This window comes from Saimiri boliviensis, chromosome 2, assembly GCF_048565385.1.
Source record: "Saimiri boliviensis isolate mSaiBol1 chromosome 2, mSaiBol1.pri, whole genome shotgun sequence".
Lineage (NCBI taxonomy): Eukaryota > Metazoa > Chordata > Mammalia > Primates > Cebidae > Saimiri > Saimiri boliviensis.
This window is the reverse complement of record NC_133450.1, coordinates 129541880-129560119: the sequence shown is the minus strand read 5'-3', so window position 1 is coordinate 129560119 and position 18240 is coordinate 129541880. Positions and strand designations below refer to the sequence as shown.

The 18240-nt window shown below is 59.8% G+C and overlaps 1 protein-coding gene across 1 annotated transcript; it reads left to right on the top strand.

The window, feature by feature from the left end:
* Positions 1 to 13077: 13077 nt before the first annotated feature.
* On the top strand, positions 13078 to 16050 carry ANKRD9 (ankyrin repeat domain 9). The gene is made up of 3 exons (XM_039462875.2): positions 13078 to 13323; positions 14297 to 14369; positions 14952 to 16050. The coding sequence occupies exon 3, from the start codon at positions 15005 to 15007 to the stop codon at positions 15959 to 15961; it is 957 nt and encodes a 318-aa protein (XP_039318809.1). The 5' UTR covers positions 13078 to 13323; positions 14297 to 14369; positions 14952 to 15004; the 3' UTR covers positions 15962 to 16050.
* Positions 16051 to 18240: the final 2190 nt, after the last annotated feature.

The window sequence follows — 18240 nt, the reverse complement described above, 5'->3', positions numbered from 1 at the left end:
GCTGGAGTGCAATGTCACGATCTTGGCTCACTGCAACCTCTGCCTCCCAGGTTCAAGCAATTCTCCTGCCTCAGCCTCCTGAGTAGCTGGGATTACACCACGCCCAGCTAATTTTGTATTTTTAGTAGAGTCAGGGTTTCTCCATGTTGGTCAGGCTGGTCTTGAACTCCTGACCTCAGGTGATCCGCCCACCTCGGCCTCCCAAAGTGCTGGGATTATACATGTGCCCGGCCTAATTTTTTTTTGAGACGGAGTTTTGCTCTTGTTACCCAGGCTGGAGTGCAATGGCGCGATCTCGGCTCACCGCAACCTCCGCCTCCTGGGTTCAGGCAATTCTCCTGCCTCAGCCTCCTGAGTAGCCGGGATTACAGGCACGTGCCACCACGCCCAGCTAGTTTTTTGTATTTTTAGTAGAGACCGGGTTTCACCATGTTGACCAGGATGGTCTCGATCTCTCGACCTCGTGATCCACCCGCCTCAGCCTCCCAAAGTGCTGGGATTACAGGCTTGAGCCACCGCGCCCGGCCCGGCCTAATTTTTTAATTTTTATTTTGTGTAGAGATGAAGTCTCACTGTATTTCCAGGGCTGTTCTCAAACTCTTGAACTCAGGTGATCCGCCTTGAGTTCAGGAGTTTGAGCCTTGAGTGTTTGTATCTTGACTTAGTGACTGGTGATCCTCCAACCTCCCTAGGGCCCAGAGGATTTGGAGCTTCAGGGAGAAGGAACAGAGTTCCCAGCTCCTCCTTAGCCAGTCCCATCCTCCTCTGGGAGCCTTCCCTGCTTGTTCTGGCCCTGGAAGATCTGCTCTCTGTGATTTGTCCCCCACTGCCTCCCCATCACTGTGCTAAGCTGCGATGCCTGAAATAATAAACCAGGCCTCCCAGGATTCATGCCTTTGTGAGTCTCATTCCACGTGGATGCTGGGCTTGTTTTGGTGAACGAGGTATTAAAAAGGATGATGGCAGGTCGGGCACGGTGGCTCACGCCTGTAATCTCAGCACTTTGGGAGGCCAAGGCAGGCAGATCACCTGAGGTCAGAAGTTTGAGACCAGCCTGACCAACATGGTGAAACCCCGTCTCTCTTTTTTTTTTTTTTTAAAGGATGATGGGAGCAGAGGTTTCATGAGCTTGTCTTGCCATGCTGTGAGGAAGACCAAGTTAGCCACGTGGAGAAGCCGAGCAAAGGAGCACCGAGGCGGGCTGGCAGCCCATGCTGGCGGCCGCGGAGTGACCCACTGACAAGCAGCACCAACTGTAGCCGTGTGGGTGAAGCCCCTTGGATATCTCACTCCAACTAGGGCTCCAAATACCTACAGCTGTAGCGTGATCCCAGAGGACACGACATGAAGAAGAGCCGCCCAGTCAATCCAGAGAACTGTGAACAATACTACAGCATTGCTGTTTAAAGCCACCCTGGCAGGGTTGCTTGTTACACAGCAGAAGAGAACTGATACACCGTGGGGGTCTCCTTGTCTCTCAGGGGTCACTGGCATAACCTGCAGCCTCTCCACCCTCCACCCTCCTTTCCCCTCCCTGTCCATCACTTTTGAAAGGTGGGAAGTTTACCCAATCACTACCTGCCTGGGGCCAGAAAGCCCCTCCCAATCCAGCCCTCTGCTCCCTTCACACAGGGCAATGAGGCAAGGGCATGACTTTAGCCTCTCCTGGCAGGGCCTCGGCACCCCCTCCAGGCCCTCAGCTTCCTGCTGGACATACGGACACAGGGTGACAGAGTGAGGGGTGGCTTCTGGGAATCCTGATACCTCCGTCTGGACAGCACTGGACCCTCAGTGGATTTTGCTGACCATGTCCTGGGGGTTCCTGGGTGGGGACAGATGACAGGCCTGGGGGTGGCGCAGCAGGGATGGGAGCTGCAATGCAAGGCCAGGCCGAGTCCCTCCCCACACCACCCGCACGCTGCCCTGCAGCCAGCTCCTCGGCCGCTCTGGCCTCAGCGTCTGCACCTGTGAAGTGGGCCTGGGGGATGTGGAAGCCGCAGCCAGGCACACACCCAGGAGCCTGGTAGACGCGCCTGGGGAGGCGAGGAAAGTGGCTGTTGGGACGCGCGGGCAGGCTGGGCTGGGTGGAGGGGACAGGAGCGCGGGGGTCGCTCTCCGAGAGAGATGCGGCAGTTCACAGGCTCGGACCCGGGGCCACTGTCACGCGCGGGCCGCGGGCCGGGGGCGGGCGCAGGTAGAGCCTGGGGCGTCGGGGCGTCTCCCGACAGGGCTGGGGGCGGCGCTCGTGCCTGCTGGGAAGGCGGGGAAGCGGAGGCGCGTAGAGCCCACTCCCTGCGCCCAGCGCGGTCCGCGGACTCCGGCTGGGGGAGGGGAACCCGGAAGGGGCCCGCCGGGCCACCTGCCCCGCCCGCCCCGCGGGGACCTCCGACCGTCCCAGCAGGGGGCAGGCGAGTGGCAGTGGCGCGGGTGGCGGGACTGTGGCCATTTCACCCGGGGGAAGGTGGAGACCCGGGTGGGCGAGGGCCCGCCGAGGCCGCGGGGCGAAGGCCGAGCGAGGTGGGCACTCAGCCGACGGACCCCGCCGCCGGGGCCAGGGCGCTCGGACGTTCTCGCCCCCGCAGCCTGGGGCGCCGGAGTCTGGGGTCCCTCGCCAGGAACCGGGGAGGCTGCGGGTCGCAGTGACGTCCGCTGCCGCCAGGGGGCGGTGTCGGGCCGCGCTGGGCGCGGGGGTCGGGCTCCAGGCCGCGGCCCGCCTTCCATGCGCCGATGGGGATACTGAGGCCCGGACCCCGCCGGCACGTGCCAAAGACTCGCCTCTCCCCGAAAACGCTCTGCAGGGTCCCACTAGGGGACACCGCCGCCCCTGCAAACTCTCTCCCACCCTGGGGCAGATAAGCCGCGCCCTGCCCCCCGCCTCCCACCCACGCTGCAGCCGGGAAGGTGGTCGTGCGGACGCCGGGACCCGGCGAGGCGGGGCGTGTGGGAAGGGGACGCGCTCGCGCACGTGCCGCTGTCACCCTCGGGACTGGTCTGCACTGTGCGAGCGGGGCCGGCCCTCGGGTCTCAGTTTCCCCTTCCCACTCACTTCTCTGCAAGCTGCAGCTACTGATCTAGCACAGCCCCGAAGGTGGTCCTGGAAAATAAGACGGGGGCGCAGGCGAAGCGCGGCTGCCGAGACCCAGGCCCTGCGGCCCTGCTGGGGGCGTCGTCCGGAGGAGGCGCTGCGGGGAGGCGCCCCCAGCTCCACAACACTGCGTCTCGCTCATCCCACTCCGAACCCGCGGGACGCTTCCCATCCCCCAGGGGCAGGATGCACTCGAGACCACTTGGCCGAATCCAGCGTGAGGGGCGAGAAGGGGCGGGTGCGTGGGATCCCCTCTGCCAGTCCTGCTCCCGGCGTCCTACTTCCTGCCAGGACTCCCCCAGGACGAGCCGGGAGCTGGTTGGGCTACCGCTGGTCTCCCACAACCCCCGGTGTCCCGAGCACCCTAGGCAGCCCGGGATGAATCACCGCTTCCTGCCCCAGCCCTGCCCAGCCACCGAGCAGCAGGAGGGCCGCACTCACCGCATCCCCAGCACTCCCTGGCCCCACCCTCTGCCTGCTTAACTCTTCCTCTACTTAGTTATCTGCATTTATGGACACCCACAGGACTGCCCTCCCAGCAGGGACAGGCAGGCCCCACCCTGTGAGCCGACAAAGAAGAACCTTCCAACTGGCCGGCGCCCAGGGCCCGCAGGGGGGGAGGGGGGAGCTCCTTTGGCCAGGTGACAGCTGAAATGAGGCCACAGACTCCTGAGAGGAGCACCCCAGGCAGAGTGAACAGCAGGTGCCAGGGCCTGGCAGCCTGAACACAAGGTTCCCAGTGGCACAGAAAAGGGTCTGGCCTAGAGGCAGAGAAGGAGTTTTTATGATCATTTTGAGATGGAGTCTTGCTCTGTCACCTAGGCTGAAGTGCGATGGTGCAATTTCCGTCTCATGGCAACCTCTGTCTCCTGGGTTCAAGCGATTCTCCTGACTCAGCCGCTTGAATAGCTGGGATTACAGGCCCACGACACCATGCTGACTAATTTGTGTATTTTTAGTAGACCCGGTTTCACCATGTTGGCCAGGCTGGCCTTGAACTCCTGACTGGGATGACAGGCATAAGCCACCACACCTGGCCCAGAGGAGGGGTTTTAGTCTGGCATGGGCAGCTGGGAAGGGCAGTAAGGAAAGAGGGTCCAGGTGGCCCTGGGGATGCTACCTGCTACGGTGTTTCATCCTGGGCTGCACCAAGTCCCCTCCCCTTTGGTTTGGGGAGGATGCCTCAGGCTGCAGGGAGCTGCAGCTGGGCCTGAGAGGTGTGATGGAGCAGTGAGGAGGGGGTCAGGGCATTTGTGCACAGATCCCACGGGGCTTGACCAATGACGGGGGATGCAGGTGATTACTTATCTCAATTAGCCTCCTCCAGGAAGCCTCCCCAGCCTACTCAGCTCTGGGCTGCAGAACAGTTCCAAGAGCCTGTTTGTTGAATAAACTAATCAGTGAGTCTGCTCAGTAGTGTTGGCTGACAAGCCAACTGTCTGGCCGGGGCGGCTGAGCCCAGCCCACCAACCCTGCCTGTGTCTGAGTCCCCCCACCTTGTGAGTGGGAGGAGGAACCACAGCTTTCATCAGTTTTCACCAAGTCCAGAACCCCAGTGGGGTTACTAGAAACTCACGAAACCAATGGAGACTGAGGCTGGGGGATCCCTGTGTGAGGATCTCTTGAGTCCTGGAGTTCAAATTGAGCCTGGACAACCCAGTGAGACACCTCCCCACCTGCCCATCTCTCTTTGATAAGAAAAACAACAACAACAACAACAACAACAAAAGCTTTTCCTTAATTACACAGCTGATATTTGAACATGTGCTACTTTTTTCTTTTTTTTTAGAGTCAGGGTCTCACTCTGTCGCCCAGGATGGTGTTGAACTCCTTAGCTCAAGTGATCCTCTGGCCTCAGCCTCCTGAGTAGCTGGGGTTACAGGTGTGAGCCACTATGCCTGGCCTATGATGAAATATTTTTAAAATCTAGCAGTTTTGTTATCAGTGCAAGCTTTGTGCCAAGTGTGGCTTCAAGGACTCAGGAAATCCTTACCTCTCCTTGACAGATGAGGAAACCCAGGCCTTTTTTCTTGCCTGAGGCTGCAAGTACATTAGGCACAAGGTGACCAAGCAATTGACCTTCCCAATCAGGACCTGGGGAGTGTGGAAAGGAATGCTATTAGATTGTATCTGGATGACAGAGACTGTCCTGGGGAAATCTCCTAATTAGTCAGAACTTTTTCAAACGATAGACCATATCAAGTGGGACTAAGCCCAGGTAGCTAGGACTCCAGGCGCACGCCACCACGACCAGCTAATTTTTGTATTTTTAGTAGAGACAGGATTTTTTTTTTTTTTTTTTTTTTTTTTTTTTTTTGAGATGGAGTTTCGCTCTTGTTACCCAGGCTGGAGTGCAATGGCGCAATCTCCGCTCACCGCAACCTCCGCCTCCTGGGTTCAGGCAATTCTCCTGCCTCAGCCTCCTGAGTAGCTGAAATTACAGGCACACACCACCATGCCCAGCTAATTTTTTGTATTTTTAGTAGAGATGGGGTTTCACCATGTTGATGAGGATGGTCTCAATCTCTTGACCTCGTGATCCACCCGCCTCAGCCTCCCAAAGTGCTGGGATTACAGGTGTGAGCCACCGCGTCCGGCCGGGACAGGGTTTTATCATGTTGGCCAGACTGGTCTCGAACTCGTGACCACAGGCGATCCACCCACCTCAGCCTCCCAAAGTGCTGGGATTACAGGAGTGAGCCACTGTGCCCGGCCCCATTTTACTCACTTATTTAATGGAAAGCCCTGGTGCTCAGGCATGGCTGGATGCAGGGATCCTACAAGGACCCAGAGACAGCGCGGCCGTGGAGACTGTCTCACGTTTCAGTATGGAAGGGAGATGGTCCTTAGGCTCCAGGCTCACACCCAGTGCACTCAGCAAGCCCAGCAGGAGAGCAGGAGTCCGCTGCTATGCAGCAAAGTCACAGAACACTTCTCCACAACCATGTCAGCCATACCCCTTCTGATGGTCACCTAGGGAGCTTCCAGTTTTTCCTTATTAAACAGGCAGCAGTGACTCCACCTCCTTAGCACTTGGTATCCACCTGTATTCTCTTCAAAGCTTTAATGATGAAATAGATAGAAATGAAATATAAAATTCAGCTAAATTCTTTTTTTTTTTTGAGACGGAGTCTCGGTTTGTCACTCAGGCTGGAGTGCAGTGGTTCGATCTTGGCTCACTGTAACCTCTGCCTCCCAGGTTCAAGCGATTCTCCTGCTTCAGCCTCCCGAGTAGCTGGGATTACAGGCGCCCACCACCATGCCCATGTAAGGTCTTTTAGGCTGACTGACAGTGCCGTGGACACCATGTTAACCTCTGTGACCTACACGGACACTCTAGATAAGTTCCTGGAAAATCTAAAGTAACTGGAAGACCGAAGAAATGATCAACCCCTTTGGCATCTGCTTAACTTTGAGACATTATCTGTTGTTGCTTATTCCCGCCCTAATCAATCAGGTCATTGGACTCTGTAACCGATCTTGGCCAACCTCATTGCCACACCCTGTGACCCCCTCCCAGCTTGCAAACCTACGACCCCCTCCCAGCTTACAAAATACTGCCAACTGTAACTTCTATAACTTTCCACTGCCCACCCCAAACCTATAAAACCAACTCCTGTTCTACCGCTGCCCTTTGCTGATGCCCTTTTCAGCCTCAGCCTGCCTGCACCAAGGGGAATATACAGCCATGTTGCTCACACAAAGCCTGGTTGGGGGTCTTTTCATTCAGAGCGCGTGTTTTAACAGCCCGGCTAAATTTTGTTTGTATTTTTGGTACAGACGGTGTTTCACTGTGTTGGCCAGGCTGGTCTCGAACTCCTGACCTCAGTTGATCGGCCCACCTCAGCCTCCCAAAGTGCTGGGATTACAGGTGTGAACCACTGCCCCTGACTGCTAAGTTATTTTATGAAACATTAAAGAATTAGGTCAGTAGAGGTGGCTCACACCTGTAATCCCAGCATTTTGGGAGGCTGAGGCAAGAGAATCGCTTGAGCTCAGGAATTCGAGACCAGCCTGGACAGCAGAGCAAGACCTGGTGTCGTGTCTACAAAAATAAAATTTAAAAAATCGGCCAGGTGCAGTGGCTCAAGCCTGTAATCCCAGCATTTTGGGAGGCCGAGATAGGCAGATCACAAGGTCAGGAGTTCAAGACCAGCCTGACCAATGTGGTGAAACCCCGTCTCTAAAATTTAAAAAAATAAAATAAATAAATAAGCTGGGTGTGGTGGCATGTGCCTATAGTCCCAGCTACTCAGGAGGCTGAGGTGAGAGGATTACTTGAGCGCAGGAGATTGAGGCTACGGTGACCTATGATTACATCACTGCACTCCAGCCTGGGCAGCAGAACAAGACCCTGACTCAAAAAAAAAAAAAAAAAAAGCCGGGTGCGGTGGCTCAAGCCTGTAATCCCAGCACTTTGGGAGGCCGAGACGGGTGGATCACGAGGTCGAGAGATCGAGACCATCCTGGTCAACATAGTGAAACCCCGTCTCTACTAAAAATACAAAAAACTAGCTGGGCATGGTGGCGCGTGCCTGTAATCCCAGCTACTCAGGAGGCTGAGGCAGGAGAATTGCCTGAACCCAGGAGGCGGAGGTTGCGGTGAGCCGAGATCGCGCCATTGCACTCCAGCCTGGGTAACAAGAGCGAAACTCTGTCTCAAAAAAAAAAAAAAAAAAAAAAAAGAGGCAACAGAATCCATAGCAGTGAGCATTGTATTGTACATGCAACTCGGCACTCAGGCAGGTATTTCCATGGAATGAGATGCCTACAAAAGGACCTGCCTGGCCCACAAGCATGGGAGTCTTCCCTAACGGTGGGGCCAGCACAGGCTGTTTCCGGCTACTCAGTTTTCGCCAGGAGCCTGTACACTTGTGATTCCTGGCGAAGCCGAAGTGTCTGTCTCTGCACGCCTGTTGGCCAGCGTGAGAATAACCTACGGTGCCCTCGCCCTTCTCCCCCGGCTGCTCTTCCAGCTATGTTGGGGACTCCCTGCACCCTTGGGACACCACTCCTTGGCTAGGCTTGCTGGACCCTTTAGATCCCAGGCTGTCCCTTGTCCCCACTGGTTGTGTCCTGTCTTATTTTTTTGAAATGGAGTCTCGCTCTGTCGCCAGGCTGGAGTGCAGTGGTGCAATCTCGGTTCACTGCAACCTCTGCCTCCTGGGTTCAAGCAATTCTCCTGCCTCAGCGTCCTGAGTAGCTGGGACTACAGGTGCCCACCACCATGCCGAGCTGATTTTTGTATTTTTAATAGAGACGGGGTTTCACGATGTTGGCCAGGATGGTCTCGATCCCTTGAACTCGTGATCCGCCCGCCGCGGCCTGACGCACAGGCCCACGATGCGCAGATGCACGTGTGCTGTCTCCAGCGTTTCATCCTCTAAGCCCGCCCCTTCCGCTCCCGCCCTCACGACTCACTCCATTCCGCTCCCGGCTTGCTCCTGAACTCTCTCCAAGCAGGCTTCTCCCCACACCCCTTGACATTCGGTAAAGGGCACCGTGACCTATATGTTGCCACCTCCAAATCTGTCCCAGCCGACTGCTCCCTTATTCTTGGGACACCTTGGCTTCTGGGAGCCCTGAGCCTCCTTGGCCCCACGCCTCTCACCCACCTCCTTTCCTGGAAACCAGGCTGGAGCCTCCGCCTCTCACCTCCTGTCCCAGTGCCTCATGTTCCGAGCGCCCTCTGTATACCCACGCCCCTCTGCCCCGTGCCTCAAGCGCCCTTTGTATACCCACGCCCCCCACCTCCAGGGCCATGCACACCTCTGAGCTCCGCCACCTTCCAGGTGCTCAGCCTTCCCCTAACACCGGGAGGCCTGCTAGATTCTCCTCCTCTGCTCACACCCTCACCTGTGGGCAGGGGCCCGGCAGGAGGTGGTTCTTCTCTCCAGGAACCCCTGGTGCCCCTCAGCCTGCTCCAGCACAGTTGACTTCAGTGGCGTCAGCCTCCCCGTCTCCCTACGCTGCATTCTCAGCCAGAGTTGCCATGAAAACCTAAGCTGGCTATACCACCCCTCCGAGAGCCTGTCTGGTTCTCCAGCGTCCTCACTTTCGAGGCCCCTCACCCAACTGCTGTGGCTCCCTGCCTGGGCATACACAGAGCCCTGCCCTGGTGGGACAAGCCAGAGGAAGAGGAGTGCGCCCTGGGTCAGGTCCAGCAGGAGCATGATGGGATCAAAGGTCAACTCCCATCACTAGATGGCAAGACCTGCTCCCCTCCACCCTGGGCCTCCTAGGTGTTTGGAAAGCCTGCTCTGCCCATCCCCCACCCCAGCCACCCTCCTGGCAGTCCATCCTCCCTCCCTGAGGAACCTGCCTCTTCACAGCTGTTCCCCCGCCTCTGGGCAGCCTCTGGTGCCACAGCGAAGCCATGAAGCCACGTGGAGGGCACCAGCAACCTCGGCACTGCTGTGGGTGTCCACACTCCTGCTCGCAGGGGACAGCTTTCATCAGCCAGACACTGCAGCATAGATGGCAGCTGCGACCCAAAGCAGGGGGTTCCCGGGATGGATCTAAAAGTGACCACGGGAGAAAAAGGCAAGCGGCTGAGGTGCGGCAGCGCTGCGGGGCCCATGGCAGGGAGTGTTACAATGTCTGCTGCCACTTGTACTCACGGTGGGAAGGACACACTCGGGCTGGCACTGAGACTGACTGGGAAGGGAGGCGACGGGCACGCAGGGCTTCCCATCCGCCCGGTGTTGCTCCTTTAACTGGGTGCTGAGCTCCCAGGCATCATTATGCTCTTCCTGTGTTTGTCTGAAATAATTCACTCAAACCCTCCGCTCCCACCCCCGGGGCTGCAGGGGAAAACCCTCGCTCCTTGGTGGACATTCAAGGCCCCGTGGGACCTGCCCCTGTCACTTGGACTCTGCAGTCCTTTGCTCCTCCTCTGCCCTCTGCTAGAAATGCCTCTTTCTGCCCATCTGGACTTTGTGGCTCTGTCTTCATCCACAGGAAGCTTCTAGGCAGCTGAGAAACAGCATCAGACTTGGCTTTTAGAAAAAGGCCTCTGGGGCAGGCGGATCACTTGAGGCCAAGAGTTCGAGAGCAGCCTGGCCAACATGGCAAAAACCCCGTCTCTACTAAAAATACAAAAACTGGCCAGGCGAGGTGGCTCCTGCCTGTAATCCCAGCTTCCTTTGGGAGGGCCGAGGTCTCCCAAAGACCTTCCTTTGATCACGAGGTCAGGTGTTTGAGACCAGCCTGGCCAACATAGTGAAACCCCATCTTTACTAAAAATACAAAAAAATTAGCTGGGCATGGTGGTGGGTGCCTGGAATCCCAGCTACATGGGAGGCTGAGGCAGGAGAATTGCTTGAACCTGGGAGGTAGAGGTTGTAATAAGCTGAGATCTCACCACTGCACTCCAGTCTGGGTGACAGTGTGAGACTCTGTCTCAAAAACAAACAAACAAAACCAACCAAACAAACAAAACTAAAAAAAACCCAAAAACTAGCCAGGCACCGTGACACATGCCTGTAGTCCCAGCTATTTGGGAGGCTGAGGCTGGAGAATTGCTTGAGCCCAGGAGTTCTGGGCAGCAGTGCGCTATGCTGATCCGGTGTCCGCACTAAGTTCGGCATCAATATGGTGACCTCCCGGGAGCGGGGGACCACCACATTGCCTAAGGAGGGGTGAACGGGCCCAGGTTGGAAACGGAGCAGGTCAAAACTCCCGTGCTGATCAGTAGTGGGATCTCGCCTGTGAATAGCCACTGCACTCCAGCCTGGGCAACATAGCGAGACCCCCATCTCTTAAAAAATTAAAAAAAAAAACAAACCCAAAACTAGCTGGGCATGGTGGCGCATGTCTGTAATCCCAGCTACTTGGGAGGCTGAGGCATGAGAATAGCTTGAACCTGGGAAGTAGAAGTTGCAGTGAGCTGAGATTGCACCACTGCACTCCAGTCTGGGTGATGGAGTGAGACTCTGTCTTGGAAAAAAAAAAAAAAGACCTCTGGGATCCCCAGCAAGGAAGGCAGGTCAGGGTGTGGGGGGCAGGGGAGACATCAAGGGGTGGAGAGACCCGACCTGAGGCCCAGTGCACAGCCTGGCATCCACTGATGCCCTTTCACCCTCATTCCACCAGTAGCCGTGGAGACAGCTGCACCTCAACTCCAGCCCTCAAAGAGCAGAACGGGGCAAGGGAGCAGGGGAGCCTTGAGCCACAGGTAGCCCACCTGAGCACCACCTCCCAAGATTCCCCAGGGTCTGGAGCTCCCAAAGGCTGACTGTTGTCCCCAGGACCGCCACTCACTTTGTTCTCGCTGCCATCATACTTGGGGGCGTCCGGCACTGGCAGATGGGAGAAGCCCTGGGGAGACAGGCCTAGAGACGGGAGGAGAAATTCGTGGAGCTAAGGCAAAGGCAGGTGCAAATGCCAGGCCCAGTGCCCTCTGTACCCCTACCCCTGCTGACGACCTGGTTGCCGTAAGCTTGGCAGTTGCCATGGACTCCCTGGGAGGGATGGCGTGGCCTGCAAGGTCCCCTGCCCTGAGGTGGGGCAGGGCTGGTGGGGTCTGGGCATCTCCTGCTGGGTGCATGCAAGGCAGCCTGGGCAGGGTGCACATGAGAGCCACCTGCGCTGGGGTGGCCTGGCCCTCTCTGGGCCTCACAGCCTTGCCTGCCCCGTCGTACTGCCCACCCAGCCTCTCAGGACTGCTCTGTGGTGTGTGTGACTAAGCGATTTCGCTTGTGGGGTTGGGGACAGGGGCTTGCCCAGACCTGTTGAGAGGGCCCAGGTGACTTCCACCCAGACTGGCCACACCAGCACCTGCCCTGACTGGCTGGGGCACAGAGAGAAGCCAGGACAGGGCTGGGCATGGGTATAGGGACGTGTCCTCTGGGCAGGCCCCTCCCACCAGGGCGAGGCAGAGGCCTTACTTGGATGGAGTGGAGTGGGAGGGTCTCCCTGGTGAGACAGTACTGGAAGGGCAGGGACAGCATTCTGCGGAAGGAGCCAGAAAGAGCCCCTGTATGGAAGGTGGGGATTTCACCATGAGACCCCAGCTGCCTGGCCTCTGAGAACTTGTGTGGGGGATTCCAGGTGGAGGGTCGTGCCCTTCTCCAGATCTGTGTCCACATTTGTAAAATGGGCCTAGAACTCCCAGCCGCTGAGGCAAGTGAGGCCATAAATTAGTAGAGATGGACCCAGGCTCCTAAGCCCCTAGGTCATGACCCCAAACCTTGGACCCCCACGGAGAGGCTGCGGCGGCTGAGGCCCAACCCAACCTATCTCGACCAAATGTGGGAAGAACCGCACGGCAAACCCCTGGCTTCTCTCCTGGCCGCTCCGCTTTTGGAGGCCACCTATCTGAGGCCTGATTTGCTGGGGGCCGAACTGGGGATCATTGTGTCCACTGTGGCTGGTGGTCGTGAATCGAAGAGCGTGGAGGCCGAGATGGGCGTAGTGCCCACTCCGAAAGAGCTGTCCCCAACTGTCCGCCCCTCCCTACCCTGCGCGGGTCAGCTGGAGTGGGGGCGCGCCAGACACCTATCGGGGCAGAAGGCAGTGGAGCCCTTAAGGGTCACAGCTCCCCCGCCTCCCACGTGCAGATGGGGTAACAGCCCGGAGGTTTTTCCCAAGGTCACAGAAGGTCAGAGAAAAGGGAAGTTGGACGCCACGAGGAAAGTCACGCATGGCGGAAGGCGGGCCACCTATGCGCGCGCCCGTCCTCGCCAAGCAGCTACGCTCTCCCGGGCCGGGGCTGCCCGGAGCGCGGAGCCTTTCTCCGCCCGCAGCTAGGGTTCCGGGAGCCCCGCCCCGCCCCTCCACGCCCACCTCGCCACGGCTCCGCCCCTCCTCTCCGTTTTCCCCCGCCCGCGCTCCCTCAAGTTTCTCCGAAGTTTTCCGCGGGTCCAGCGATGAGCCCCGCCCTCCAGCTGGTGACGTAACAATGGTGCAGCGCGGCGGCCAATGGGCGGTGGCGGGGGCCGGCGGCGCGGGCCAATGGCGGCGGCGGACGGTTCCGCGGTCCTGCCCGGCCGGGGCCGCACTGCGCCGCCCGCCGCCCGTCGCCCGCCGCCCGCCGCCCGCCCGCCGTCGGCGCCGGCACCGCCGCCCAGCGATCCGGCCGCGGCGGCTCACAGCGCGGCTGCGGCGGGCGCGGGCGGCGGCGGCTCCCTCCCGTGCGTCCGTCGTGGGACCTTCGCTCGCTCGCCGGCTGGGTACAGCGCGCTCTCCGGCCCGCGGCGGGGCGGGGACGCCCGGCCGGTGGCCCCGCGCCCCCCAAGGTGAGTCCTCGGGCCCCGCGCCGCGCCCGCAGCCTCCGCCTCCTCCTCCCCCGGGACACGCGCACGCAGGTGCAGCCCTAGCTGCGCTGGCCACCTGCGCGCGGACGCCCCGCTCGCCCTTGCGACCCTCCGCCGCCCCGAGGTCAAGCCGTGCGGGCCGGGAAGGGACGGGAAGGAGGTGGCTGGCGGCTCCGGGCGCGGCGCTGCCCTCGATGGCCCAACCCCCTTATTCACAAGCCGCGGCGGTGTCTCTGCCCGCTGACGTGGGGAGGCCGAACTTTACGTAACCCGCCCGGCGCCCCACGCGTGCCCGCACAGGGCATACCTGGCGCGAAGGCCCAGGCTTGGGGAAGGGACTCCAGTCACGGTGTTGCCCACGGGCCGCAGCCCACCCCCACCGTGCCGCTGTCTTTAACTCAGTTACTCCAGCGATAGTGACCCAGTGTGTGTGGATGCGGCCTGCCCTCTGTCCCAGGCTCCCTGTGACCAAGGGCTTACCCTTGAAAGAAGGCAGTAGGGAGCCTGGGCCAGAGCCAGAGGTCAGACGCCTAGGCTCAGGTCGGGGCTGCGGGCCCAGAGGGCAGGGGCAGGGCACAAGCTCGATTCCCTGTGGGTTGGGAGTCCCCACCAATTCTGGAATGAGCCCAAACTGAGACGCAGGAGACCTGAGTTCTAGGCCTGGCTCTGCCGTGGCTTGCTGACCTTGGAGAAGCTTGTGCCCTGCTGGAAAGTGGGATGGCAGTACCCACTTCATCTAGCAGTTGGGGAGACCAAGAGAAGTATGAGACCTGGAGAGGATGGCTGATGGTGCAGTGCAGTGCACACGGGTCTTCAGGTTGTTTTCACCCTCCTGCCTCCTCCCAGGAGCCAGGGGTGCTAACGTGTAAGCAAACATGTTTGGATAGGGCTGGCGCCACGCCCCAGGCTCACCCTGTCCCGCACAGCCGTCATCCACCCTTTCCCTTTCTTACAGATGAAGCTGAGGCTTGGCCAAGGACAGTGATACCCACATCCCCGGAACTAGGTGATTGTGGTGCAGGAACCAGGTACTGACTCTAGGTGATTGTGGTGCAGGAACCATGATCTGACTCTAGATCATGCTTGCCTCTGACCAGGCCGGGAAGAGGCTCCAGGGGCTTCCACGTGGTCTGGGGTCAGAGGTCACGGTCAGGGTTGCGCTTGGGCTGGAGAGTGAATTTGGCTCAGCTTGTGATGTGGGCCCAAGCTTTCCCATCCCCTCCCTGGCCTTTTCTTTGGGGTTGTGTGAATCTGGCTTAGGTGGGACGGAAGCTCTTCCAGTGGGTCCCTGGGTTGGGGAAGTCTGGGGAGATCTGAGGGCATGGGCATGGGCATGGGCATGGGCAGCAAGGGCATCTCCAACAGAGGTGCCAGAGAGCAAGTCCGTTTCAAGGAGGGAGAACTGGTACAGCGAGATCAAGGATGGAGGCGGTGGTGGGTGTGGGAGAGATGGAGCTGTGTGGGATGAATGGAAAGGTCTGGCCAAGGCTGGAGGTACGTACGAGGGCCTGGTGGGCTGGGACCGGAGGGGCTGTGTGAGGGGCTGGGGGAGTCCCCGGGCCTCCCCAGTTCCCCGGCGCCTCACCATGGCCCCTTCTCCTTCCCCACAGGTGTGCCTTTGCGGGACCCATGCCTTGAGGCCCGGGAGCATCCCGCTGCCAGCATGCCGTGGGATGCGCGGCGGCCCGGGGGCGGCGCGGACGGCGGGCCCGAGGGCCCGGGCGCGGCGCGCTCACGGGCACAGAAGCAGTGCCGCAAGTCGTCGTTCGCCTTCTACCAGGCGGTGCGCGACCTGCTGCCCGTGTGGCTGCTGGAGGACATGCGCGCCAGCGAGGCCTTTCACTGGGACGAGCGTGGGCGCGCCGCCGCCTACTCACCCTCCGAGGCGCTGCTCTACGCGCTCGTGCATGACCACCAGGCGTACGCGCATTACCTGCTGGCCACGTTCCCACGGCGCGCGCTCGCACCGCCCAGCGCGGGCTTCCGCTGCTGCGCGGCTCCCGGGCCGCACGTGGCTCTGGCCGTGCGCTACAACCGCGTGGGCATCCTGCGCCGCATCTTGCGCACCTTGCGCGACTTTCCTGCCGAGGAGCGTGCGCGCTTGCTGGACCGGCGCGGCTGCAGCCGTGTGGAGGGTGGTGGCACGTCGCTGCACGTGGCCTGCGAGCTGGCGCGCCCCGAGTGTCTCTTCCTGCTGCTAGGCCACGGCGCCTCGCCCGGCCTGCGCGATGGTGGCGGCCTCACGCCTCTCGAGCTGCTGCTGCGCCAGCTGGGCCGCGACGCTGGGGCCACTCCCGCCGCTGCTGCTGAACCCCTGGCCTCCGCACCCGGGGAGCCACGCCAGCGCCGCCTGCTGCTGCTGGACCTGCTGGCGCTGTACACCCCCGTGGGTGCCTCTGGCCCGGCCCGCCGGGAGCTGCTGGGCGACCGGCCGCGCTGGCAGCGGCTGCTGGGTGAGGACAAGTTCCAGTGGCTGGCTGGCCTGGCACCGCCCTCACTGTTCGCGCGCGCCATGCAGGTGCTGGTCACTACCATCTCTCCTGGCCGCTTCCCTGAGGCCCTGGACGAGCTGCCGTTGCCTCCATTCCTGCAGCCGTTGGACCTCACTGGCAAGGGCTAGGTCCGGAGCACCCTAGGCGCTGGATTTGGGGACAAAATTATTTTTCAGAGCGTTGTACCTGGCACTTTACATATATTGATCTCTGTACAGCACAGTCTCTGCCTCGTCTGTCGCATGCATTGGGGGATGGGCTTGGATGTCCAGGTGGGTTCCAAGTGGCAGAATTTCTGGGTGCAGCTGGGCTCAGGCCTTCAGCTCACTGTCTAGCCCCAGAAAGGGGTGAGGCCCAGCCTCCCACCTTTATCTAGAGCCTCGGACAGGTGTCCCAGAGGGACTGACAGCTGAGTGCAGCAGGAGCTGGGTAGGTGCAGGGGTGGGGACCGGTGTGTCCCAGCAGCAGGACCTCGTGTAAAAAGGCCTGGAAGCCAATAGAAGGGGCTCTGCAGCGTAGAGTTCTGACGGGAGGTCCTGTGCGGCCAGACTTTAGCAGCCTGTGGACTCCGGACCAGGGAGGGCACATAGGGCTGGCAGGCCCACGGTGACTGGTGTTGGGACATAACCAAGTTGTACGTGGTCCACCTTACCCCCCACTGACCACCAGTTCCTCTTTGGTTATCAGGCCCCCTGACAGCCCGCCCAGGCCTGGATTTGTCCCTGTTGCCCCCGTTTTCCCCTCCCCCAAGACTAATGGGTACCAGTCCTGCAGCTCCTGCTTCTCTCCCGTCTGCAGTGGCAGCAGGCCCCGGCCCCAGCGGCATGCCAGGCAGTGGGGTTAGATGTGCCTTCCTCCAGGTCTGCCCTCTGTCCAAGCCAGGAGTAGGCTGGGTGAGCTCCCCAGCTGGCCCCCAGTGGGTGTTAGGTGGTGCCCCGGGTTACTCAGGGGCAGCTGCATCACTGCAGGGACAGGCTTCCTGCCCAGCTTGGAGAGGAGAGCTGTTTTTTTTTTTTTTTTTTTTTTTTTTTTTTTTTTTTTTTTTTTGAGACGGAGTTTCGCTCTTGTTACCCAGGATGGAGTGCAATGGCGCGATCTAGGCTCACCGCAACCTCCGCCTCCCGGGTTCAGGCAATTCTCCTGCCTCAGCCTCCTGAGTAGCTGGGATTACAGGCATGTGCCACCATGTCCAGCTAATTTTTTGTATTTTTAGTAGAGACGGGGTTTCACCATGTTGACCAGGACGGTCTCGATCTCTTGACCTCGTGATCCACCCGCCTCGGCCTCCCAAAGTGCTGGGATTACAGGCTTGAGCCACCGTGCCCGGCCCCTTTTTTTTTTTTAAGGAAGATCCTGGAGATGGAGACTTGTTCATGAATGCACCACAACTCTATGCTGAGAGGCTGGGTCCACACTGTCGAAGCCGAGAGACCAGGGAGGGTGGCCAGGCTGCCCTGCCCGAGAATTCTCTGGGCCATGAAATTCAACCCGCACTAACGTGCGTAGGAGAGCCAGTGTCCTGCCAGGAGCAGAGGCTGAAGGTCTGCTGGAGGAAGAGCCACCAGCCTGGCAGGGGCACCTGCTGCCCATCCTGCCCTCAGTGTGCCTGGAGGGAGCATGCCTGGGTGTGGAAGAGTCCAGGGTGCTGGGCCAAACAAGACAGGGTGGAGGGGCTGGACAGTAGGAAGAGCTTGCCTGGGGTGGTGGATCCGCCACTCTGGGGGTGACCTTGGATAAGCCTGTGCCTTGGCCCTCCGTCTCCCCATCAAGGTTTTTCTATTCAGGGGGTGTTGGGCTGGCTTCGGCCACTCTGCCAGCACTGAAGAGGATGTGCCTTCTGTTTCTGGGAAGCATGGGGTGTGTTAGGCGGGCACACAGCCCTGGTTGTGGGGAGGGAAGGATGGGGAGGGAGCACAGCCCCCTGACGGAGCCCAAACTGCCGGCTGGAGTGAGGGCTCTATGTCTGCCCTGCGGTGTGTCCTGGACCAGTGCCTCTGAACCTTGGCACTTGGGGCAGTGGATATTAATATCTTTCCAAGCCCAAGACAGGGCATCAGGGCCTACGGTCCTCTGGGAGGTTGCAGTCCTCAGATCTGTGATGCCATGGGAGGGGCAGGTACCTCTCCTTTGGTGGGTATGGAAGTGGACACAGGAGTGGCTTGGCACAGCTGTAGTGGTTCTTAGGGGCTGGGTCTGGGGAGCCCATGATGCCCCAGCAGCTTCTGCCTCCAAAGCCTGGGCTCCTTGCTGCAGGTCTCGATGTGCAGAATCCTCCATGTCTCCCCAGCTCCAACTCTGTTCTCTGTAGGTCAGCCCCCACAACGCCAGAGGCCCAGGGCTAGCCCCCTCCACATGCCCCGTAAACCTACAGCTTCCCCTTTGGTGACAGTGCCACTGAGTCCCTTGG